The sequence below is a fragment of the Dermochelys coriacea genome, chromosome 8 (assembly GCF_009764565.3).
Source record: "Dermochelys coriacea isolate rDerCor1 chromosome 8, rDerCor1.pri.v4, whole genome shotgun sequence".
NCBI lineage: Eukaryota > Metazoa > Chordata > Testudines > Dermochelyidae > Dermochelys > Dermochelys coriacea.
Genome location: NC_050075.1, coordinates 22,949,894 through 22,975,711, shown reverse-complemented (window position 1 = coordinate 22,975,711; position 25,818 = coordinate 22,949,894). Strand labels below are relative to the sequence as shown.

At 43.5% G+C, this 25,818-nt stretch overlaps 2 protein-coding genes across 4 annotated transcripts; both read left to right on the top strand.

The window, feature by feature from the left end:
* The first annotated feature begins 3,152 nt into the window (after positions 1-3,152).
* Positions 3,153-13,526, top strand: LOC119859648 (ovomucoid-like). 3 transcript variants are annotated; one of them, XM_038411969.2, is made up of 9 exons: positions 3,153-3,178; positions 4,982-5,051; positions 6,110-6,240; positions 6,463-6,514; positions 9,287-9,414; positions 11,094-11,142; positions 12,120-12,247; positions 12,796-12,847; positions 13,353-13,526. In XM_038411969.2, the coding sequence occupies exons 1-9, from the start codon at positions 3,168-3,170 to the stop codon at positions 13,359-13,361; spliced, it is 630 nt and encodes a 209-aa protein (XP_038267897.1). In that variant the 5' UTR covers positions 3,153-3,167; the 3' UTR covers positions 13,362-13,526. The 3 variants fall into 3 exon arrangements, with proteins under 3 accessions (XP_038267897.1, XP_038267896.1, XP_043376114.1); XM_038411968.2 differs by lacking the exon at positions 3,153-3,178 and adding an exon at positions 3,565-3,820 and having other exon boundaries at positions 5,026-5,051; XM_043520179.1 differs by lacking the exon at positions 3,153-3,178 and adding an exon at positions 3,637-3,820 and having other exon boundaries at positions 5,026-5,051; positions 6,092-6,240.
* A 6,322-nt stretch (positions 13,527-19,848) lies between these two features.
* LOC122461248 (serine protease inhibitor Kazal-type 1-like) lies at positions 19,849-25,735 on the top strand. Its single transcript, XM_043520178.1, has 5 exons — positions 19,849-20,017; positions 21,362-21,387; positions 22,061-22,188; positions 24,656-24,708; positions 24,858-25,735. The coding sequence occupies exons 1-4, from the start codon at positions 19,960-19,962 to the stop codon at positions 24,699-24,701; spliced, it is 258 nt and encodes an 85-aa protein (XP_043376113.1). The 5' UTR covers positions 19,849-19,959; the 3' UTR covers positions 24,702-24,708; positions 24,858-25,735.
* Positions 25,736-25,818: the final 83 nt, after the last annotated feature.

The window sequence follows — 25,818 nt, the reverse complement described above, 5'->3', positions numbered from 1 at the left end:
CGGCCGTACCTGGGGCGCTCAGGTTTACAAAATGTCTTGTGGCCCACCAGGGGCTTACCCTGAACAAGCAGTGAACCAAGTTTGGGAACCCCTGTCCTATAGAAAAAGATTCCAGTTCATGTTAGCAGTATTGCACTTTGTTCTCAAACTGTGGTTTCCCTCTTATAAACTGGAAAGATTGTGTGGGACATTGGAGACCAACCTCTCTGTTTCTCATATTGATAATTAATAGTCAATATGTAATAATTTGTTGATAGCCAGTAATTGAGAAAATTTTAATTGTGATTATAGTTTTGATGCGAGTGGTTGTCTCGAGTTTAGTTTTGATTAATAATAACAAAACTCAGATAAGACAGCTTTTGATTGGATTTTATTGATTAAAACTTAGTAAAGACAGAATATTACACAGAGAGGCCTACAATTACTCACACCGTAGAATACCTTCCTCTGTAGTTGTCTCTGACAACCTGCTTCCAGTCTGCAGATGGTCTCCTCCCCCTTCACAAATTATTTCCTTGTTACCCCTTCTTCTTTACCACAATGACCCTTAAATACTTCCTCCTTTTGATACATACTTCTTATCTTAGGTTATTTCCTAAGTCCTCTTTTCCCTTGCAACTTTCCAACTGTCTCAACACCTGGTAGTTAGTCATTGTTTATTCCCTTATTTGGATCATTTTATCCGTTATACATTTTGCACACATTTCGTGGTTAGTATTACTAAAATATCTGTTACAATAAGTTCAAAATACACGGTTACTGCTTGTTACAATTCCACTCCTCAGTTAGCCAAACTGCAAAGCATCATAGGACTCTAGCTCCCAGGCAAGCCTTAGATTTTTCCTTTAGCCAGTTTAGATGGCAGGCCTTTTTTTATGTTTAATCTCTCATGGCATGTATCAGTAAGAGGAAACTGAAAAAATAAGCACTTCCCTTTTGGCTAGCACTCCCCATGTAGCATCCATTGGGTTTCTTTCTTTCACTTAAAAAAAAAAAAAAGAGTGAGAATGATAATTCCCAATAAAGGTTGGTATAGTATGATATTATGTTTATATTAGTGCTGTCAAGCGATTAAAAAAATTAATTGTGATTAATCATGCGATTAAAAAAATTAATCGTGATTAATCACACTGTTAAACAATAATAGAATACCATTTATTTAAATATTTTTGGATGTTTTCAACATTTTCAAATACATTTATTTCAATTACAACACAAAATACAAAATGTGCAGTGCTTACTTTATATTTCTTTTGATTACAAATATTTACACTATAAAAACCAAAAGAAATAGTACCGGTATTTTTCAATTCACCTAATACAAGTACTGTAGTGCAATCTCTTTATCATGAACAGTGAACTTACAAATGTAGAATTATGTACCAAAAAAACCCACATTCAAAAACAAAACAAAGTCCATTCAGTCCTACTTCTTGTTCAGCCAATCGCTAAGACAAACAAGGAGATAATGCTGCAGATATTTGCTGGAGATAATGCTGCCCACTTCTTGTTTACAATGTCACCTGAAAGTGAGAACAGGCATTTGCATGGCACTGTTGTAGCCAGCGTTGCAAGATATTTATGTGCCAGAAGTGCTAAAGATTCATATGTCCCTTCATGCATCAACCATCATTCCAAAGGATAGGCATTCATGCTGATGTTTTCTGCTCGATAACGATCCAAAGCAGTGCGGCCCGATGCATGTTCATGTTCGTCAACTGAGTCAGATGCCACCAGTAGAAGGTTGATTTTCGTTTTTGGTGATTTGGGTTCTGTAGTTTCTGCATTGGAGTGTTGCTCTTTTAAGATTTCTGAAAGCATGTTCTGCACCTCGTCCCTCTCAGATTTTGGAAGGCATTTCAGATTCTTAAACATTGGTTAAGTACTGTAGCTATCTTTAGAAATCTCACGTTGGCACCTTCTTTGCGTTTTATCAAATATGCAGTGAAAGTGTTCTTAAAATGAACATGTGCTAGGTCATCATCTGAGACTGCAATAACATGAAATATATGGCAAAATGCAGGTAAAACAGAGAAGGAGACATACAATTCTCCCCCAAGGAGTTCAGTGACAAATTATTTAACGCATTTTTTTTAACGAGTGTCATCAGCATGGAAGCATGTCCTCCGGAATGATGGCCAATGCATGAAGGGGCATACAAATCTTTAGCATATCTGTCACGTAAATACCTTGCAATGCTAGCTACAAAAGTGCCATGCGAATGCCTGTTCTCACTTTCAGGTGACAATGTAAATAAGAAGTGGGCAGCATATATCCAGTAAATATAAACAAACTTGTTTCTCTTAGGATTGGCTAAACAAGAAGTAGGACTGAGTGGATTTGTCGGCTCTAAAGTTTTACATAGTTTTGTTTTTTAAGTGCAGTTATGTAACAAAAAAATCTACATTTGTAAGTTGCACTTTTACAATAAAGAGATCGCACTACCGTACATGTATGAGATGAATTGAAAAATACTATTTCTTTTGTTTATCATTTTTACAGTGCAAATATTTGTAATAAAAATAATAATAATAAAGTGAGCATGTACACTTTGTATTCTGTGTTGTAATAGAAATCAATACATTTGAAAATTTAGAAAACATCCAAAAATATTTAATAAATTTCAGTTGGTATTTTATTGTTTAACTGCGCAATTAAAATCGTGATTCATTTTTTTAATCACAATTAATTTTTTGAGTTAATCGTGTGAGTTAACTGTGATTAATTGACAGCCCTAATTTATATATAAGGTAATGTCTAGAGAACTCTACTTTCATGAAGTGCTTGATGAGAGAAGACTGTGTGCATGGAGGAAGCAATAAAGCCTGAATGTTGAACAGTTTTGGCTCTCGCTCTTCTTATACTTGAACACTGAACATATAGAGAGAGATTTAATCAGGAAAATAATATAACCTCTGAGGTAAGTGAATCTGGGCAGTGATACTTAGGGAGGCAAGAACCTGAGAACTGCTTAGACAGGATCCATCATTTTCCTCATCTGTTCTGTTTGTCTACAGCTGCAGCATCCATGGGTATGACAATGCTGAATATCTTGAAATAGTGCCAGGTAGACAAGGATCAGGCCCTGTAGGACTATAAATCAACAGCAACATGTTGAATAGAACCTGGAGCAACTGAATGTTTCAAAGGGGGATGAATTCTGAGCTATGAAAGAAAGGTAAATGTCATCTTGGAAACTGGTGGTTGGAGTTGAACAGTCCATTTTAAGAGATTTGGAGTATAATTGGAAATACATAGCTATCAGCCAATACATGCTGCGTTTGTACAGTGCTCTTGTAGGGTGTGAAGGAACCTACAGGGAACCTAAGGTGTGAAGAAACCTAAAGAGTTTCTGTAACAATGCAAAGACAGTTTACAGGGTAATTTATGCGGCCCATAATGAAAATTCCACAAAAACCTGTACATTATCATCAGACTCACTGTGGTCTGTAGGTTTTTTTTTCTTGTCATACATCAACCCACAATGCTTATGAAAATGTACAATTGTTTTGCACAAAAGATCAAGATGCCAAAGGGGAGGTTGAGAAAGAATCATTCCAAGCACACTGGGACTTCCTCAAAAAAACAAAAACAAAAAAAAACCTTGTTCTGGTATCCAGTATCATTGGTGGCTTTTGCATGTGATTTTCTAATCAGGATGGAGGTTCTGTCCTTGGGTATAAATATATGAGCTCTCCCTCTGGGATGTACTGCATCTACTGAGCAGAGCAGAGCAGTTAACCTAGATTGAGCATCTCCACCATGAAGACAGCTGGTGTCTTCATGGTCCTCCCTCTGGTACTTTTATGTTGCTTCTCAGGTGAGTACTCTTTGCTGTAGCCTCTATAGAGTAGGGTGACCAGACAACAAATGTGAAAGCGGGACGGGGAAGGGGTTAATAGGAGCCTATATAAGAAAAAGACCCAAAAATGGGACTGTTCCTATAAAATCGGGACATCTGGTCACCCTACTATAGAGCCATGTATTTGCTGCTTCCTAGTCCTCTCGAAGCCTTGACTATTAAAGGATAAGGTCAATGATATGCTTGTTTTTAAGAAGAATCCTGAGATCCGGTCTGTTTTGCTTGGATAGTAGACAATCCAGGGAACCATAAGAGTACAGGTTAATGTCCTTTAACAAAATCTCCCTTTTCCCATGGTCCTGTGAAATGTACCATATGACAATTGGTTGCAGCTAGAGATGGTGGTAAAACATTCAATTTCAAAATATCAATGAAATTCAAAATTCCAAAAAACTTGGGGGAAATTTCAGTGATTTTTTTGATGAAATTCTTCCCCGCCCCCGGCACCTTCATTTTTCAACCAGCTATACAGAAGGTAGACATTCTTCAAGTTTTTGAATTTTCAGTTTTTTAAAACACTTCGTATTAAGGCAAAGTTACCATAAAATGTTAACATACTACATCATACATTACTTATTAAGGATCAGGTTAATATTCAAAGAACTTGGATTCAGATGCCATGTGTATAACTGGGACATCAAATTTGTGAAAAGACTCATTCCAAAAAGAATTGAAATCATTTTGAAAGATGTTACTGAGAAGACTAAATATTAAGGACCTGCTTAACATCCATTGACTTCAATGGATTTCTAAGCATAAAGTTAACTTCCTGGCTTGCAACTTTCCTGCCTTATTCCCACTCCTCTGCACAACGCATCATGTGGAGCACTGGATCCATGCACTGAGAACTCCTAAACAGTGCCAATGACTGAAAAGATTTTTGAATGATCAGGCTTAGAAGAAAAAAATATTTTCAAAAGTTGTAAGGTGCTATTAGTTACCCTCCATCTTCAGTGGAGCAGAAAACCTGAAAAATATATAGTAATAATAAGCAAATGATAAGCCCCTTATTATATTTTCAAATGGTGCAAAACCCCACATATGGCCCATTTGTTGCAGAAAAAGAGTTCAATGGACATTTTTCTTGAATTAATGCTTATAACCTGCTTTCCGTTGCAGGGATTTGTCTCATTGTATGTTGAATATCCATATTTTTGCTCTAGGTATTGCCAGTGAACCTCCGAATCAGGTTAGTCCAACTCTTCCTGTTTAGTAATTTTTACTCTCCCCTAATCATTAGGGAATTGCATTGTGGCCAACTTTTCCATGTTGGAAGAAACACAAACTAGTGGAAGGTGTTCAGATATTAGTGACGAGGGCAGTCTAGGAACCTACTTCTAACAGAGTAGTGGGCAGGGCTGGGTTAATCAAAAAGCAAAATGACTCCAGTTGTTATCATTATTGCGATTAGTTATTATATATTGGTACTGTGGTACTGATATTTCCAGCTGGCATATAGGAATACTTATTTTGGGGGTGGATTAAAAAGTTCACTTTCTATAGGAAAGAGGATATCCCCATGTGTTTCATATGGTCAGTCACTGAGTTTACCACATTGATAGTAGATAGTAATGCTGGCCATTATGGAACTAATATACCCCTAAAAGAATTAACAATAACGGTTATCATTCATTCATCTATATGTCTAGAAAATATATTTACAGTTACAGAATGATTGTTGTTCTTATCCAAAACCACCAAAGGGCAAAACCCACTGCTGTACATAGTGTTTTTCCTTCCAAATGCTTTACTAACTACACAATATTCATAGAGCATCATGGAAATGCAACTTGCACTTGGGCAGAGAGTAGTTCCAAACTACAGAACGCAGTACCCCAGTGGTAGGGAGGGGAGAAGTACTAGCAAAGACGCATGGAAAAATCCTACTCTCACCTGTGTCATAACTGTTCTTCTGCATATAAAAGCCAGGGCCAGCATTGGGGGTAGCAAGTATGGCAATTGCCTGGGGCCCCATGCCACAGGGGTCCCTGTAAAGCTACATTGCTCAGGCTTCAGTCCTGGCTGGCGGGACTCAGGGCCCTGGGTTTCAGCCCCATCCATCTGCCCTGGCCTAAGTGAGTCTAGTGTTGGTCCTGCTTGGTGGACCCCCTGAAACCTGCTCGCAGCTCCCAAGGGGGCACCAGACTGCTGGTTGAGAATCACTGTTCTAATACATCCCAAAAGAATTAACACTAATAGTTATCATCATGTATTCATCTGTGTGTCTAGAAAATTATATATTTACAGTTGCAGAATGATTGCAGTGCTTATCCAAAAGCAAAGGGCCAAACCTTCCTCTGTACGACAGAGTACCGTCCTGTCTGTGGCACCAATGGTGTGACGTACAACAACATATGTTTTTTGTGCACCAGAAAATGGTGAGTAAATAAATCAATATTTTCTATTAGCAATAATTAGATCTACTGTGGCAAATGATACAGGAATGATGAAAACATAGAGTGGTCAAAGAATATAATATGAATATATCTGTCCCAATCACATGTTATACATCCCATGTACTTCTGTGCAATTCTACAGTGATCTTATGAGATGTATTGCTGTGCAAGGACATTCATTTTGATCTCTTTTTGTGTTTCAAGGGAAACTGGAGGCAAGTTTAACCTACTGCATGAGGGAGTATGTATGAAAAAGGTAAATCCAAGTGTATTCTATTTTTCATTTGCTAGTGTTTTTCCTTCCAAATGTTTTACTAACTACACGATATTCATAGAGCATCATGGAAATGCAACTCTCACTTGGGCAGAGAGTAGTTTCAAATTACAGAGCACAGAACCCCAGAGGTAGGGAGGGGAGAAGTACTAGCAAAGACACATGGAAAAATCCTACTCTTGCAAAAAGGGCCATGGGCTTTGTAATGCTGACTTAGAGGAGACAGAAACTTGGTATGCCAGATCTCATCACCCCCAACATAAAACCCCATTGCTCTCCCTGCCCCCACCTTTCCTCCACACACACCTTGACTATAGGCAACCGATTTATCACCTTTGGGAGAAAGAAGGGCTGATCTAACTGATAATATTTCAGCCTCTGATTCCACGCAAAAAGATGTATTTCAGGGTTTCAATTTAAAACACAAAGCCATCCCCTCCACCTGAAAGCAAAATATATTCCAAATCCCAAGGCTACCAACACAGTAAAGGGAAGTAAACCAAGATGTTTATAAGAAGGAATTGTAAAACTCTATTAGTAGTATCCATGTAGTCTCTCTTCATATTCTTGTACTAATGAGAATGAAGGAAACAGTAAGTGAACTTTTCAATCCACCACTAGAATAAGTATTCCTATATTCCAGCTGGAAATATCTGTACACTGTGAAGTCATTGATAGCAGTTGACTCCAACCAGGTTCAGGGCTTCACTGTCTTATGGCACCACATAAGGAGATGCTGTTTCTGCCCTGAAATGCTTCCAAATCTTCACTCAGATATAGTGATGAGCTGCCAAAATCTTAACAACCGGTTCCCTATAAAAAGTTCTAATTTAAGGGATGTGCCCCAGTATGTATTTTTTGTATCAACAGGGTTACCATACGTCCATATTTTCCCGGGAACAATTTTTAAAATTTAAAAATTCCTCCCAGACGGCAATTTAAGAACCAAAAAGCCTGACCTGTCCGGTTTAAAAAGATGGTCCTGAACTAGAAATGAGCTCCGATTCACGTGTGGGTCCCCGCCACTCCCCAGGGGTGTGCTAGGGTGACCAGATGTCCTGATTTTATAGGGACAGTCCCAATTTTGGGGTCTTTTTCTTATATAGGCTCCTATTACCCCCCACCTGCTGTCTGGTCACCCTAGGGTGTGCACATATGTGGGTCCCAGCTGCTCCCTGCCCCCCTCATTGAAGCAGTGTGCAGGGTTACTGTCCTGGGAACTGCAGGGCACCAGTGGACGTGGGGCCAGCTGCAGACGGGCATGGGGCAGGGCTAGCTGGAGACGGGGTGCGGGGCTGGCTGCAGGCAGGGCAGGGGGTGCAGCGGGGGCAGGCTGTGGGCAGGGCTGGGGGTGCAGGGGGGCTGGAGGCAGGGGCTGGCTGTGGGCAGGGAGTGCGGGGGGGCTGGAGGCAGGGCAGGGAGTGCAGAGGGTAGCTGTGGGTGGGGGGTGGCTGGAGGCAGGGGCTGGCTGCAGGCAGAGGGTGTGGCAGGGGGGCTGCAGGCAGGGGCTGGCTGCGGGCAGGAAGTGGGGGGCTGTAGGCAGGGCAGGGGGTGGAGAGGGTGGCTGCGGGCAGGGGGTGCGGGGCGTGGCTGGAGGCGGGGGCTGGCTGCGGGCAGGGAGTGCAGGGGGTGGCTGGAGGCAGGGGCTGGCTGCAGACACGAGATGTGGGGGTGGCTGGAGGCGGGGGCTGGTTGCAGGCAGGGGGTGCGGCGGGGGGCTGGAGGCGGGGGCTGGTTGCAGGCAGGGGTTGCGGCAGGGGGCTGGAGGTGGGGGCTGGTTGCAGACAGGGGTGCGGGGGGTGGCTGGAGGCGGGGTCTGGCTATGGGCAGGAGGTGCGGCAGGGGGGCTGGAGGTGGGGGCTGGTTGCAGGCAGGAGGTGCGGGGGTGGCTGAGGCAGGGGCTGGTTGCAGGCAGGAGGTGCGGCGGGGGGCTGGAGGCGGGGGCTGGTTGCAGGCAGGGGGCGTGGGGGTGGCTGGAGGTGGGGGCTGGTAGCAGGCAGGGGATGAGGCTGTGGGGCTGGTAGCAGGCAGGGGGTGCGGCAGGGGGGCTGGAGGCAGGGGGTGCGGCGGGGGGGCTGGAGGCAGGGGCTGGCTGTGGGTAGGAGGTGCGGCGGAGGGGCTGGAGGCGGGGGCTGGTTGCAGGCAGGGGATGAGGCTGTGGGGCTGGTTGCAGGCAGGGGGGCTGGAGGCAGGGGGTGCGGCGGGAGGGCTGGAGGCAGGGGCTGGCTGTGGGTAGGAGGTGCGGCGGAGGGGCTGGAGGCGGGGGCTGGCTGCGGGCAAGCGGTGTGGGGGGGTCTGGAGGCAGGGGTTGGTTGCAGGCAGGGGATGCAGGGGGGCTGGAGGCGGGGGCTGGCTGCGGGCAGGGTGGTGGGTACTCATGGGGAGAGCACTTCGGAGCAGCCCGAGCAGCAGGACGCAGCCCAGACCCGGCGGAGCAGCCGGGGACCCACCAGGCAGCATCGCGAGCCCCAAGGGCAGGGGTCGGGGGAGCAGCAGCAGCAGCAGCACCAGGGCTCATGCCCAGGGCCAGGCGCCAGCCCACATGGCTCCTGCAGCGCAGCGCCCCCGGCGGCCGGAGGAGGAATTGCATCACTTCCCGGCCAGAGCCCATCAAAGCCTCAGCGCCCCCTGCAGAGAAGCGGGTTAACAACCGGTTCTAAAACTGCTTCAAAAGTTAACAACCAGTTCGCGTGAAACCGGTGCGAACTGGCTCCACCTCACCACTGCTCAGATAAGTACTTCTTCATTTGGCAGATTGATTGCAGTAGATACCTACAAACAAAAGACTCACGCAAGATATCCTGTCCACGAATCTATATGCCAGTCTGTGGAACTGATGGTGTCACTTACAGCAATGAATGTCTGCTGTGTGCAGAAATCTTGTAAGTCCTTGAATATTACCTTTGGAATAACTGAATCAGTGGTAAGAGATAGTTCTCTTGTATAAGCATTTTCTTTATACAGGGATATATCAATGTCCTGAGGTAGCTGAGTCCCTGATTCACATCCATATTCTTTTGACCTCTTCTGGTTAACCCCTATGTCCCCCAGACACCATAGTTAATATGATCCACTATCCCAGAGGTGGGCAAACTTTTTGGCCTGAGGGCCACATCTGGGTGGGGAAATTGCATGCAGGGCCATGAATATAGGGCTGGGGTTGGGGTGCGGGAGGGAGTGCGTGTTGTGGGAGTGGGTGCAGAAGGGCTCAGGGCAAGGGGTTGGGGTGCAGGAGGGGTACAAGGTGTATGAGGGAGCTCAGGGCAGGGAGTTAGGGTATAGGAGGGGTGTGGGGTGCAGCAGGGGGCTCAAGGCAGGGGGTTAGGGTGCAGGAGGAGTGCAACAAGGGGCTAAAGGCAGGGGGTTAGGGGACTCTGGGCAGGAAGTTGGGGTGCAGGAGGGTTTTGGGGTGCAGGCTCTGGCCCGGCACTGCTTACTTTGAGCAGCTCTGGGGTGGCAGCAGCGTGCAGTGGGGCTAAGGCAGGCTTCCCCCTGTCCTGGCCACACATCACTCCTGGAAGTGGCCAGCACCACGTCCCTGCCACCCCTGGAGGATGGGGGGAGCAGAGGGCTACGCATGCTGCTCTCGCCTGTGGGTACCTCCCCCGCAGCTCCCTTTGGCTGTGGTTCCCCATTCCTGGCCAATGGGAGCTGTGGAGGGTGGTGCCTGCAGGTGAGAGCAGCGCATGGAGCCCTCTGCCCCCTCCTGCCCCAGAGGCTGCAGGGATGTGGAGCTGGCTGCTTCCGGAATCAGCGCAGGGCCAGAGCAGGCAGGGAGCCTGCCTTAGCCCTGCGGCGCCACGGTGGTGGCAATCCCATGGGCCAGATCCAAAGCCCTGATAGGCTGTAGTTTGCCCACCCCTGCACTATCCTCTAGCTCAGGGGTTCTCAACCTTTTACTTTCTGAGGCCTCCTTTCCCCCCAACATGCTATTAAAAACTCCACGGATCAGCTGTGCCACAACTGGTTTTCTGCATACAAAAGCCAGGGCTAGCATTAGGGGGTAGCAAGCAGGGCAATTGCTTGGAGCCCCACACCACAGGGGGCCCTGTGAAGCTAAGTTGCTCAGGGTTCAGATTCAGCCCCGGGTGGCAGGGCTTGGGACCCTGGGCTGCAGTCCTGTGTGGTGGGGCTTTGGCTTTCTGCCCGGTGTCCAAGTGAGTCTAGTGCCGGTCATGCTTGGCGGACCCCCTGAAACCTGTTTGTGGCCCTCCAGGAGGCCCCAGACCCCTGGTTGATAACCACCACTCTAGCTAATAGGTTTATCTTTATGTATGCACAAAACTACAAATCCCAGATCACAATGGGAATCCATGGTTGGTTAGCATCAGATCCATGCTGACTTCCATCGGGATGATGAGTCTCACATTCCCAGTAACTTCTGAGATTATATCAAAGAGAGAATTTGATCATTACAAATCATCCCTTTGAAATATTCCATATGTTCTTAACTGTTTCTGTAATTTCATAGTGAATTTTGGAGAGTTTTACTCACCAGGTAGACAATTTTATTATTCACTGACAATAATTGTCTTCTCTCTTTCAACTTTTCATCCTGTAGAAAGGGGGTTACCATAGGTCTGGCACATAAAGGAAAATGTAAGGAGAAGGTAATGGCACATTTTTATTAATTATCATTAAAATTGACATGTTGCATAGTATAAATCCTGGTCACAAAAATGTTGATAACACTTGATAGATGGAAAAATGCTACTCTTACACATAAGGCTTTGGGATCTGTAATGGTCACTTAGAGAAGACAGGACCTTGATTTTCCAGATCTCATGACCCCCAACACAAATCCCACCTCCTCTCCTTCCTCTACCACCTCTCCGCACACAGATTAATTATAGGCAACTGATTTATCACCCTTGGAAGAAAGAAGGGCTGATCTAACTGATTATGTTTTTTCAGTGAAGCAGATGGTGTTTCTGATGACAGTGAATATGGTGGGGCTTGGAAACCATGGTGATTGGGGCATTTTAATTATTTATTATACATCAAAGAGATAGGCGAAAGTATGGCCTTTGTGGTAAAAGGAAAGCTGGGGAGATATGAAACTCGGCTTCTATTCCTGTTTATGTCACAGACTTTCTGCATGACCTTGGGAAGGTCTTGTAATTTCTCTGGCCCCTGATTCTGCTTCATGAAGTGGTCAGTTCGTGACACAGTGGCAGCATAATAGAGATTAAAGATCCCCACAGAGTACGCCTGTCTAAACATATCCATTGTCAGAAGGTCTTATAATATCTGTAGCCCTGATTATACTTTGTGACATGGTCCGCTTATGCCACAGTGGCAGCATAAGGGGGTTTAAAGAGCCTCTTTACTCCCATCTCAAAGTTTTCTCAGCACAGTATCATACTAAAGTAATAGCTGTGGGTGCGGAAAAGTAGGAATGGAGAATCTGGCCCACTCTGACTTTCTTTCCCAATATGTAAAATGGAGATCAAATTACCTACTTCCTAGAGAAGCCTCATTGCTTAAAGAAAGGTGCTATGTTAGCTCAATAGATGAGTCTTACAACGGATGACTTATTACTCCCAACAACAAATGGGGTTATAATGTTATATAACTACTTTTGCAGGATGTCTGTGGTGAGTTCCCAAATCCACAAAAGGGTAAACACATTTACTGCACAGCGATTTACAGACCTGTCTGTGGCACAGATGGGATCACATATAGCAACAAATGTAACTTGTGTTCAGCAAGATGGTGAGTAAACTTGCAAAGAATTTCTTGTGTAAAAGTCATTGCACATTTGGTGCAGATAATGTAAGAAGGCAGTTTCCAGTTATGATGATATCAGGAGACCAGGTGTTAGTGGGACAAAGCACTGTTTTTAATGTTTTTTCTATAAACAGAGGGCAGGGTTTTCATTGAAAGATCTGACTAGGCCAAACCTGTCCTGCAGATGCCAAGGAGTAAGAATATATGGTTTCAAACTGGAAAAATTGGCATGCCAGATAACTGATCAAGATATCAGAGAGGATTAATAAGAATATGTCTGTCTCGGTCAAAAAAGAAAAGGAGTATTTGTGGCACCTTAGAGACTAACAAATGTATTTGAGCATAAGCTTTCGTGAGCTACAGCTCACTTTTTTCTTTTTTGCGAATACAGACTAACACGGCTGCTACTCTGAAACCTGTCTCGGTCAAACGTCTTGTACTATACAGTCCATTTCCTTTATTTTTTTACATGTGACAATGAGATGTTTTATTTTGAAGAAATACACATTATGCTTAATTTTTCTCTTCTCAAGGATAACTGGAGTTAACATTGGCATAAAGCATGAAGGCAGATGTAACCGAAAGGTAAATCTACACGTTATATTTACACTAATATAGTGCTTTTCCTCCCAAAGACTTTACAAACTATAGTATGTACATGTAACACCAATTATGTAGTCATCACTTGGGTGGAGAGCTGCAATTAATTTGCACACAGCAAACTAAGTAGTGAGGGTGGAAAATATTGACTGAAGAGATACATAAAATCTTACTCTGACAAAAATTGTCATGAAAGCTTAAATGTTCATGCAGAGGAAACAGGACCATCTGCTGATTCTGAGAGACCTATGCACAGTAAATTGTGGGGGAAACTGAATTTATCTACCATGGAACGATGAAGGACTCTGTGGAATTTTATCTTGTCAAATCTATATCAAATAGATAATGTTTAGATTAGAAGGTATTTTTGAGAATTTGCTCTTACAAGACTGTTGCATTGAGATCATTATCTCCATTTTCCCCCTGTTCTAGTTAAGCTTTTTTATGTCACTCATCCTAACAACTCTAAATATTCTCTCTCTCTCTCTAGATTAACTAATGGAAGAATTGGCTTAAAACAGAAAATATTATGCTTCAGTATAAATGATAAATTCTTCTGATTCCTTTATGTAAAGATATAGTTGCCATTTGTCCTGTTCATCCAGCATTCCTGATGGCATTACCATCTTGAATTGGTGGTTCAATAAAACAAATTTAGCAGAAATTTTTGCCTTTATTCTTTTATCACCACAAAACATTGTGGGATTCCTTGAGGGAATCATTGAATAAACAAACTTTTCTCTTCATTCTCTATGAAATGAATAATCCAAAATCAAAAGAATCAACTTGATAAATGTGTTCTGGGATTGGATTCCAGGGGGGAGTCCACAGGAAACACACACAGTGGAGGACCTGAGTTAATATCAATCTTCCCCTGGAATCAGTCCAAGGAGCTGCTGATCAAATAATAATCCAGGCTGCACCCATACATTCACCTTTCCCTCCCCACCATCCTCTTAGATAGCTACCTGCGCAGCTATCAGGATTTTCATCAGTCCTTCATGCTGGGTAAATACTTTGAAGGTATGGACAGATTTCTGGTAACGCAGAGTTGTGCCTCGAAGATACATGCAACACTAGTCATCCAAATTAACTTGCCAACCATCCTTAAAGGTGAAGTGTATATTGCATATGCTAAAGTATATATTTTCATAATCCAAGAGAGATCTGTTAAATTGTTGATGTCCTAAGCAAACATCTAAAGACCTAAAATTAAAATCTTAACAAGATGCTTTCCTGTTCTATCACAATAGAACTCATTAAAAATCTTTCATTTTCCAACATAATGGTCTTAGATTTCAGTTTTTTTAACTTTTTGAATCTACTTTATATAGTACTTGTATTAAATTACTGTGGAGGAGGTTTGGGAATTGAATTGTTTGATTCTGAAATGAATGGTGTCAGGAACACATCAAAAGAAATGATGAGGGATGAAAGTAATATTAAATTCTTACTGGTATGGGGGCCAGCTCCAGCCCTTGGAAGGGACGGGGCTTCAGGCGGAAGGGGCGAGGCTAGGGGGTCAATCTCCCACAACCAGCCCATCCGTGCTGCCTGGTATCCGCCACCCGGGGCTCCAGCGGCGATTTAAAAGGGCCCTGGGCTCCGGCTGCTGCCATGGTAGCGGCGGCCAGGAGCCCCGGACCCTTTTAAATCTCCAGCCCCGGGGCAGCTGCCGCTTTTCTCCCCCACCACCAGCAGCCAGGGAAGCAAAAGGGGCAATGACATTAAAGCGCAGCTGCGGAGCGCTTTATCATGGGCTGTGTACGGGCCCGTACCGGCCCACTTTCACCCCTGGAAATAACACCTTGTTCCATGATGCTCTTATGCCTTTATAACAGCTGAGGGATTCCTGCACACAAACAACTTCAGGGATGGGAGACAGAGGTGGGACTAGTTGAAGATACAATACAATACAATACAATACAATATGCAACTTCAATTCTCCAATTCTTATAGGAGGCCTGGAGTAAATTTTGATAAGCAAGGTTGTGGATCATTTACAACATTAGCAATTAAATAGCTATTAGGAGATATGGAATTCTAGGTAACAGATGTCCAGAGAATCAAGATTCTACAAAATATGCAGAAAATATTCTAGATTTTACCCCATGCAAAATTCTGACACTTCAATCCCTCCATAGTAATTAATACTAATCCCCTCATGGGACAGTCCCATTTATCATTAGCAAAGCAGCTCTCCCCTTCTTTAGGTCTATGTATTCTTCTAAGAAATGGAAAGTCAGAACATGTCATTCACAGGCAAAGGAGCCTCTGGTGAGTTTTCACTGTAGACTCTCACATATTAGTCACCCTGAATTTCTGCCAAGGAGCGAGGCATGCAAATTTTGTTTGCCAAGTAAAGTTTGGTTCTTGTCCTATGTTCTTCTACATACTCAATATCCTAATATCCAGACGCTAGCTGTATCCGCGCTTGGGAGAGAGTAAGTATGTATGCTACGCTGGTGCCATCTAGTGCTGTAACTAATGTTCTGTCAGCAAGTTCTAGGTTTTAAATTTCTACAGAACAGCAACAAAGATCATATTTATTTTTTCAGCAGAGTTTACCAGCTCCCCACTGCTGGTTTTCACTGTTCAGAGGAGAGGCCCTGTCAAGGATGGCTGGATGCAGATACCTTCAGTTCAGACCTTACATATCAGTGCTACTTCTGGGTCCATGGGAGCATTGCGAATAGCGTTAGATTGTTTGTTTGTCTTCATGGGAGATTGAATGCAGGTTCAACCACAAGTTTTCCTCTTAACCCACTCAGTAAGCAGACCCCAACTCATCATTGTCATCAATGCATTCTGGCACCACCTCCTCCTCCTTTTCCTCATATACATGGTGAAGCACATAACATATCCCAATCACATGTAGGGAATTAAACATTTTATTAAAACTGTTAAAAAAATTATATAATACATAGGTTGAGAAAAGAGTGTCTGTACATTTGGGTATAGTGCTTAGATTATCCACAAATACAAAGTTTGTTTTTAGAAGTCATATGATACATAGAGTACATAATCAGCAATAACCCAAATTTAGGAGAATAAATTGAACAATACAGTTTAGGTATTAGAATCTGAATACTCAGGTATGTCACTCATGAAAAGTTGTATAGAGATTTGGTTGTGGAAAGCAAAATATATCAATGAGTGGAAATTGTCCCTCAGTAATCACATGTAGGGAATTAAACATACTACAGTCTAAATGAGTCTGTATGCAGCACTATTTTGCTTTCAGTAACCAAAGGTACATTCCACCATCCTGCACTTTCTCAATGTGTCATTAAGGAGAACAATGGACTAGCTCACCAGGTGGAAAGAGGCCAGACATCTAGAGCACCTTGCCCCCCAGCAGGTCCCTCTGGCTCTTGGGGGGGGTGGCACCCACTACGGTGGCCCACGAGACCCTCCTGCCCAGTTCTGGGGGCAGTCAAGGGACAGGAGACAGGGCAGGGGTCCTGGGGGGGGGCATCAAGGAACGCGGGGGGGTTGGATGGGGCAGGAGTCCCGGGGAGCAGGGGTGGGCAACGACCCCCTCGTGGGGTGAGGAGGGAACCCGTTAAGTTTTTGGCAGCTCATCACTGGGTTAGCCTGAGTAAAGACATAACCACAGGCTTTCCTACTCCACACCATTAAGTCTGGTGTTTTGGCCTTCTCTACAGTGCCTAATTTGTACCAGAGTTGAGCCCTGGCACCTCTAGGCTTGACAGTTCAAAGCCCCGTTATCTCTGGGCTTGCCACGTTAGTTATGAAAGTAAAAAAATTACTTGAGCCCTGGCACCTAATTGCTTGAGCCCCGGAACCGCCTTCATTACAAATTAAGCACTGCTTCTCTAGTGGTGACTGGTCCACACATAGAAGTTGATGAACCTGCTACAGTTGTTGCCAAGAGTGGTGAGCTCTTTAGTGCTGGAAAAACCAGCCTATGCTTTTTAAATCCAGCAATCCCAGTTCATATCCCACTGCTGATAACCCACACAGGAGCATCACGTTATACATGCAACATTTGCAGAGCTCCCAACCTAGCCAGGTCACAGTTTTCAAAAGTGGACAGTGATTTAGGCTCCCTCATTTTTGGGTGCCCAAACCTGAGACATTGGGTCTTATCTCCAGAGGTGAGGAGCACCTACATTTCCCATTGACTAGGCCCAATGTGACTCAAATTGAGTACCGAAAACATGAGGCACTACCCAAAATCAGTGACTACTTTTCAAAATATGGCTGTAGATTTTTAAACTTTCCAATAGATTATTTTGTATCGTGCGCTACCTAATTTAACTGGTATTTAAAGTAAAATAAATACTCAAGTTGTTTGTGAAATTCTTGTAAGGAAGAAAAACCTGATGTTTGTAAACAGGAATAAGAAGTTTCTATTTATAGAATCTCACAGTGCTAGGCTAGCCCTGAGGATTTTAGGTAAATTTGGAGAAAATAATCATTAAAACCTTCCAGCGTGTAAGGGGGAGAGCTGCAAACCTTTAAAAAATACAACTAATTATTTTACTTTGGTTTTGCCTTAGACTTTATTGAAAGACAGAGAAGGCTTTCAGAGCAGTGAAATATGTGAACAGAAAATTAAGACCTGGTGGGGCTACCATCTGTGAGTTTTGGAGAACATCTTGTATGGCAGGACTCTCGCATTGCCCTACTTTTTTAGAAGGTTTTGGAGCACAGCTGGGACTTGCAGATTAATTACTGCTGATTCATTGGTTCAGGTGTGGCTTGTTAGATACCACTTTTAATATAAAGGAGGTGGGAGAAGGCTTCTAACAAAGTCCCAAGTGTTTGTGGGGGTAGGTGGAACACAGAGGAGACAGAAAGAATCCCAGAAGCTGCTAAACCTGAGGAGTGGGTTTAGGCTGGGAATACTTGTGGTATTGATTTGCAGTTGCCCTTTTGTTTATAAATCAGCCCTCAGGAGGGTAATTTTTTTGATTCTCTGAGTATGTTGTTTCTATCTGGAGCTCACTGGGCACTCATCTAGTTTATACCCTAATAAGGGGGAAATGTTCACAATCTATTTTTTTTACCTGCACAATGTGTTTTCCCCATTATACTTAGGGCCAGATCCTGACATCAAGTGGAGTTGAGGCTGTTCAACCTCTTGCAGGATTAGAGCTCTAGAGCACACTTCCTTAACTTTATACAAGATGCACGGTAATGACTATACGAGGGGCAGTGATGAGCTGCCAAAATCTTAACTGGTTCCCTCCTCACCCTGTGAGGGGGTCATTGCCCACCCCCACTCTCCGGTGTTTCTGCCCTATCCAACCCACTGCATTCCTTGATGCACCCCCCAACCCCCAGGCTCCCTGCCCCATCCACCCCTGACTACCCCCAGAACTGGGCAGGAGGGTCTCGTGGGCCACCGTAGTAGGTGCCACCCCACCCCTAAAAGCCAGAGGGACCTGCCGGGGGACGAGGTGGGGAGTCCCGCCGGTGCTTACCTGGGGCAGCTGGCGGGGGAGCATAGCTAAGGGGGAGCTGGGGGAGTGGCCGCTCCCCGCACTGATCACATCAAAAGTGGCACCTTAGCCACGGACTCCCTGGGTGCTCCGGGGCTAGAGCACCCACGGGGAAAATTTGGTGGGTGCAGAGCACCCACCGGCAGCTCCCTGCCACGTCCCACCCCCGGCCCCAGCTCACCTCACCTCCGCTCAGCCTCCGCCTCCTCCCCGGGCTTCCCGCGAATCAGGTGTTCAGCGGGAAACCTGGGAGGGCTGAGAAGCAGGTGGCGGTGGCTTCACACTCAGGCCGAGGGTGGCAGAGGCGAGCTGGGGCGGGGAGCAGTTCCCCTGCACCCCCACCCCGGGTTACCTGCTGTGATGCGGGCGGCCCTCCTCGTGCCCTCCGCCCCAGCTCACCTCCGCCTCCCTGGGCCTGAGTGCGAAGCCGCTGCCTGCTTCTCAGCCTGCCCCAGCTTCCCGCACGAACAGCTGATTCGCGGGAAGCCTGGGGGGGGGCGTTCAGGGGAGGAGGCGGAGGCGGAGGCAGAGGTGAGGTGCTGGGCCCGGGGGTGGGGCGGGGAGCTGCCGGTGGGTGCTCTGCACCCACCAAATTTTCCCCTTGGATGCTCCAGCCCTGGAGCACCCATAGTGTCGGCGCCTAAGATGCCACTTTTGGCCGGTTAAATTTAGAAGCCCTTTTAGAACTGGTTGTCCCTCGCGGAACAACCGGTTCTAAAAGGGCTTCTAAATTTAACAACCGGTTCTAGCGAACCAGTGCGAACCGGCTCCAGCTCACCATTGACTAGGGGCACATGTATAATCTTAGGCCTTTCAGGGAGTTCCTGAGGTATCAGTACTACCCAGGCGCTCTCTCTGAATTCATTCTCTTGATCCATTTCCATAGGTTTCAGAGAGATCTTACCCCATTAGCGATTGCTTGCTTCCCCCTTACCCTATATAATGTGAATGCCTCACATGGACTCTAAATTTCTGTACAAAAGACAATGGGACAAGTGACATTCATTGAGTCCACAAATCCCCATGGCAGCCAGTCAATACTGAACATATTTTCACCTACTGTCCAAATACTGGTCACAAATAAGTGTTTCATAAGCCATGACCCACTCATAATGTGATTCATTTTGAAAATGTCCTTTAGAAACAGAGGTCTTTAATATAAACCCATAATGCTGCATGTCATGTTTTGATGTAGGACCTAATCATAATCTACATAGACTGGCTACTGTACTTCACCAGCCCATGCTAAGGAATCACTAATAAAAATGTGAACAGTAGTAGAATGGTCCAGTTTTGTGGCAGTAAACTGGAGATAATTGAGTGTAAATCTCTGCTGTTGATCTGAGGCAGGGTCACCATGTGATGAAACTTTCCTCATATTTTCTGCAAATTATGTTTTGAAATAAACATTCCTACCTGCCTGCAACTGCCTGCGGAGAAATTCCAGTGTCAGTAATATCCTTTGCAGGTGATTTGCTAATACAGGTCCCGAATCTGATTACTTCTATAGATATACAGAACTATATATATATATATATCTGTGAACACAGTTGGGGGTTAATTGCAAGGATACCTACCCAGCAAAGTACTAACAGAATCAGCACAGACCAGACACCTGTTTTCACCATGAAGCTAAAAAGTGCCTTTGTGTTCTTTTCCCTGGCATTTTGCTGTTTCATTTTAGGTGAGTAACTCTCCCTACTCTGCATCATGTATTAAACCCTATGACAGACACCTCTGGTATTAGAAATCTTGACTATTAAATAATAATGTTGCTTTCACTTATTTTCTTAAAGAGAAAATGAAGGTAAACATTTTGAAAATTGGGTGTCAAAAGTTAGGCACTCAGTGCCAGATTTATAAAGGTTTTTAGGTCCCTAAAGATGCAGATAGGTATCCAGTGAGATTTTCAAAAGCACCTATCTGCATCTTTAGGTGTCTAAATACCTTTAAAATACAGCCCTTTGGGCTTGGTTTTCAGAGGTGCTGTGCACCCTAAACTCCAGCTGAAGTCAATGGGAGCTGCAGATACTGAGCATTCTTGAAGATCAGGCCCTAAATCCTTTTATTATTTATTTAATCCCTAAATAAGTGGTCTGATTTCCAGAGGTGCTGACCAGATCTCATTGAAGTCAGTGGGAGTTACAGATGGTCAGCACTTCAGAAAATTAGGCCAGTAAGTTTGAAACTTTTGGCCTAAAGCCCTGTCGTCTATGTGAGGTGTGGCTCTTTTCCTCACATTCGGAGTTGGTGCCCAGTGGTCTTGGCCAAAATTTTCCCTCCCCTTTGTTGTGCTCTGGGATGTGCACCAGTTGACTATTGCTCCACACCCTACAGGTGGCTGTACTTCAGCACTAGATATTGTTTGTAAAGCTTCTGGGGAGTATGGGATGAAAATGTGATGACTGGAAATTACATAGATTTAAATAATTAGATATAACAGAAATCAACAATTTGCATTCAGTTGGGCTAAGCTAGTGTTTGCCATGTTTTAAAGGTCTTTTTATGTTTCATTCTGTTAGATGTTTTAGTTTTGCTATGCTTCTCCTTGGCAGAGCATAACGCCTAAAACAATCAGTGATGTGAAATAATAAAAAATGCTTATTAATTAATAAAATTAATACATGACCCATAAATGCCAGTAATATTAGGTGATGTTTGCTGAGTTAGAAAGTGCATTCTATTTTTCTACACACAGACTATTGCATTTAATCTCCTTCAAAGATTTTGTCTTATTCTTTCTTTCCTATCCTATAAGCATCCTTACAGCTCCATAGATAAGGGTGCATTGAAATTTGAAACTAAAGCAGGAATAAAATACCTCTATGTAAATTATTTTTTAAAATTTACACACCTGTTCTTTGGGATCATTTAAATGTTTTATAATAAATTCTAGGACACATTCTGCTAATTTTCAAGGGTCCATTTTAAATATTTCCTTTTGTAAAGTCCATATTTAATACAAACAGACATCTACAGACCATCTCAGATCATTGGCAGTATTCATATTTGTCTGTTGTTTTTTCAGGAGTCACCACTCAAGGCTCGCGTCAGGTAAGTAACAGTTCTTTGTGTTTATTAATAGTAAATTTCCTAGGATCTCTGTCTACAAACAATATTCTGGCCAAATTCTCTGTGTTGGGGAAACTCTTCTCCCCTAAAACTATGGGAAAAGCTGGTTGCATCAAAAGTGAGAACTATCCCATTAAAATTAGAGGGTATACCTGTGATTCAGATAGATGGTCTCCACATAGTCAGACTGATTACTTTTATACACTATTTTAAATGACACAACCTCTGGTTAGAATGTGTGAGATACAGAGAAACAACTGGGGAAATGTTTTAAAATATGTCTGTTGCCACAGCAAGAGAGATTTCTTTCTATATCATATATGTTAATTACAATTATTTACTTAACTGACTTGAAACTGGCAAATATTGAGGTACTTCTTAGATATTTAGCTCTGGGTCTTTGTCTTCTGGTTTATCGTTATTAGTCTCATTATGGCAGTGACTTGTAACTATGAAAAAAACAAAATAGACCGTCTCCTGCGAAATATCTGCAGTATTTTCCTTTTCTTCCAGCAAAATGGACTACTTTTTCCTTACCCCATTCTAGATTTAGGAAACAGTGAAAAACATAGCCCCTGTGTGTGCTTTCTCTTCTCAAAAGATCTAGTGAAGAGTGCAAAATATCCACTCAAATGTCACCTTATTAATTTTGCAGCCTGACTGCAGGAAATACAAAAATCCAGATGGAACCTGGATAGGAGGCTGTCTAAGGAACTATGCACCAGTCTGTGGAACAGACAGCATCACTCACAGCAATGAATGTTTGCTGTGTGAAAAAATCTTGTAAGTACTTTTATCATTTCTTTGATGAAGCAAAATCACTGGTGGGAGCTACTAATAACAGCTTTTCTATTTAAGTATTTTCTTCATAGAGGGAAACATCAATTTCCCTAGGTTTCTTATCTCTTGATTATTATTTAATATTAATATTTTTGTAATGCACAGATCAGGTTGGACAGCGCTTTGTTTTGATTGTGTTTAATACCTGTGTGTCCTCTTCCGCTTACCTTCCAATATTCCCAGGTCCAGATCCCCAAAGGGACTTTTATGAATACTTAAAGAGTCAGAATCATTGGGACAGAGTGAGCAAGAGAATGAACCTATAGCCTGGTAGTTAGGATACGTAGCTGGGAGACCTAGGGTTCAATCCCCCTGCTCCAATGACTCTTTAATTTTTTATCCACAGTGGAACAGCTTCATCGGGAGAGACTGAGGGAGCCCTCATCACAATATCCCACACCTCTGAAGTTAGTGCACCTCTTGAGAAGCATGGGAGACCCTAGTTGAAATCCTTTCTTCTGCCTCAGGCAGAGGAGGGATTTGAACATGAGTCTCCTGCATCCCAGGTGAATGCTCTAACCAAAGGGCTAAAAGTTATAAATTGGGGACCACTACCACCCCTCCAGATTTTGAATGGGACCCAAACCTGAAGGCAGCCTCTGAACATGCCTATTGGATTGGGCCCCACACATGAGACAGGCAGGTGAAAGGCTGTCTTTCCCAGTTCGTGAATCACTCTGGGGGTTAGGTGGGTTTAGGAAGCAGTATGCATGCTCAGAGACAGAAACTTAAGCACCTAGGGATATTTCTCCCTCAAAATTTGGGTACCAAGTGAGTTTAGGTGCCTGCAAGGTTTGGTGGGAATTTTGTGGATCACAGTGGAGCCTAAAACTGGGACTTAAGCACCTAAATCCCACAGTTCAGTGCCTAAATCTGGCATTTAAGTACCTAAGTACCTTTGGGGATCTGGGTCCCAGTATCTTCTTGATCTGCTTTAGGCTCTAGTTAAGATGTTCATAAATTCCCCAAACTACAAATCCCTGAATGTGGCAGGAGTCAGAGTAAGAAAAGGGACCACCTGGCTAATTTAAACCTGGCCAGTAAGCACTGCATGCTTGATAACCTACGTGATAGAAAATGAAAATGTATAATGACTGGGCCTTTGCCAGAAAAACAGCACGTGTGTTTCCTGTACTCTTTTAATACTCTCTGCTTCAAACTGCTTACCCAGTAATATATTTTGTTGTTTATTCATTTTAAAGTACAATACTCCTTCCCAGCTTTATTTCTACTGATCTTACTCTTCCTTTTTTGAAATCCTCTGTTTTGTCATCTCTGAATTTTCTTTTCTGCAAACAGATTAAGTGCATCTGGCTTAACTTCCTGCTATCAGATTTATTGTTCTACACTGCCCCCTGTCCCAGGAACTAATGTCATTCCTGGGCACAAAGCTCAGATGTGTACTTCTTAGTGGATCAAATCCTCCCATTGGGAAACTGGCATTGCTCCACTGATGTCTATGCTGATTTGTAACAGCTGAGGACCTTGCCCCGTGTTCCGTATGGGCTTTTACAGTTCACTGTCATGTCCAGTAATGGCATCATTTCTCCAACTCAGATCCTGTCTCTCCCACATACATTTCTCTCATCATGTCCTGTCTCTCCTGCCCACATATGCACATTGTCCCAGAACATCTCCATCCTGGGCATGGAATGTGCTGCTGTTGCTGTTCCTGCTGCTCAGGGCCAGCTGACAGGTGGGTAAGGGAGTGTAAAGCTGCCAGTACTGGATGTCTTCTCCTCACTGCCTGCCTTATTGGACTGCATTGAGAGGCACAGTAGGGTTGAGGAAGCCAGCACAAGGAGCAGTGAAAATGGGACTTGGAGGAGCGGGCAACTTTAGTTGTGTTCTTAGCAGCCCTGAGAGTAGTGCCTAATAGCCAGGAGGACAAATCTTGCCCATTTCTTGCAGCCCAGCTGACTTTACAACTGGTATGAGCAAGAGAAATAGTGAAGCAAACCTATGAGTGCCATTTCATACACTTAAACACCGGCAGTTACATGAGCCTCTCAAGACTTTTTTCCATTGCTCCCAGGTTATCATTCTCGGGAGCACAGTATATTCTTCAGTCATTATGAATGTGTAACTCCCAACAATGTTGGTGTGGAATTCATTTTTATAGATTCTGATTTGGTTTCTTACTGAAGAGTCAGACTACAAATCCCAGCACCCGAGTGGGCAGCCTGTGGATATGGCTGACGATGGAAGAGACAGGTTCGTATTGGAACAAATGGTAAAACATATCATAAAAAATATACATGAACAGGGCTGGCCCAATCCATCTATTATCTCAGACTGTATCATTTATGTTAATCTAATTTAACAGCATCCTTATAACAGTTTTTTTTTACCTTCAAGGTGACTACCATGTACTTACTCATAATGGCTAATCTTGCTTCCTCTTTTCCAGTGACACTGGAGTCCCCATTGGCATACAGCGCAAAGGAGAATGTTAGCACAATGGTAAATCCAGGGCTTTTATTGATTAATTCAGTGTCAGTTTCTTTTGTTTAATGTGTGGAATAGAGGACTATTTGGAACATTTTACTGCTCTGGACTAAGGCATTGAGTTCATTTTGTCTGTTTTATAACTGTCTGTTCTCTCCCTCTAGGATGAATAGTGGATGAATTGGTGTAAAGCACAAATAGGAGGTGTTGTAAGAACTCTGAGCTGAGTCTCAAATCATCCTGTGCACCAGGGGTTCCTAGTGGCTTCCCTGTGTCTCCTTATGTTTGTTCAATAAAGTAAACTAAAAAGGGTTTTTTTCTTATTTTATTTTTCAACACAAAGCAGTATATGCTTTTGCGAGGGAATCATTAAATCAACAACTGATTTTACATATCAGACTTCATAACATAAATAAACCACAGATAATAATGTATGTTCAATAATGAATAGGCTTTGAGGTTGGATTTATTTAGATCTGTAGGAAACACACACAGTGGAGATCTTGAGTCAACAGCAATTTTCCACTGGGATCAGTCCCAATGGATTGATTAAAATAGATCTCCTGAATGAAGAAACACGAATGCCACCAATACACTTTGACACAGACAATTAGCAGGATTACAATCACTGACTTTGTGGCTGTGTTAAAATCTTTGAAGATAATGTATGATTATTTTTCAAGTCAAAGTTGCATGCTTGATCATGATTTTTACAAATTTATTCATTATAATTTTTTCAGACATAGTTTATGTGAAGAAATGTTATACAGCTAGCTATTCATTATTCAAAATTTGCTACTGAACTTGTGAGAATGGTCACTTAAGTCACATGTTATTGTTTCTGTTCCCATACTAGTTAAGCAAACGCTTTGGAACTACCTCTGCTTCTCCTCCAAACAAATGTATTGTGTCACAAACTGAAGTCTGTTTCTTGATTAAAAGAATCTCTGCAAGCCCAAAATTCCTTTTCTGTGAATAGTCATATGCATAAGTCCTTGCTCAGATGAACGCTTGTGACAAACGAACAGAAAAGGGCTTGTGCACGGGTGGATTGAAATCCGTAAGGGTGCTGTGCACGTGCTGCCAGCTACCCAGTTTTATGGGCTCAGTTGTTATTCCATTTTT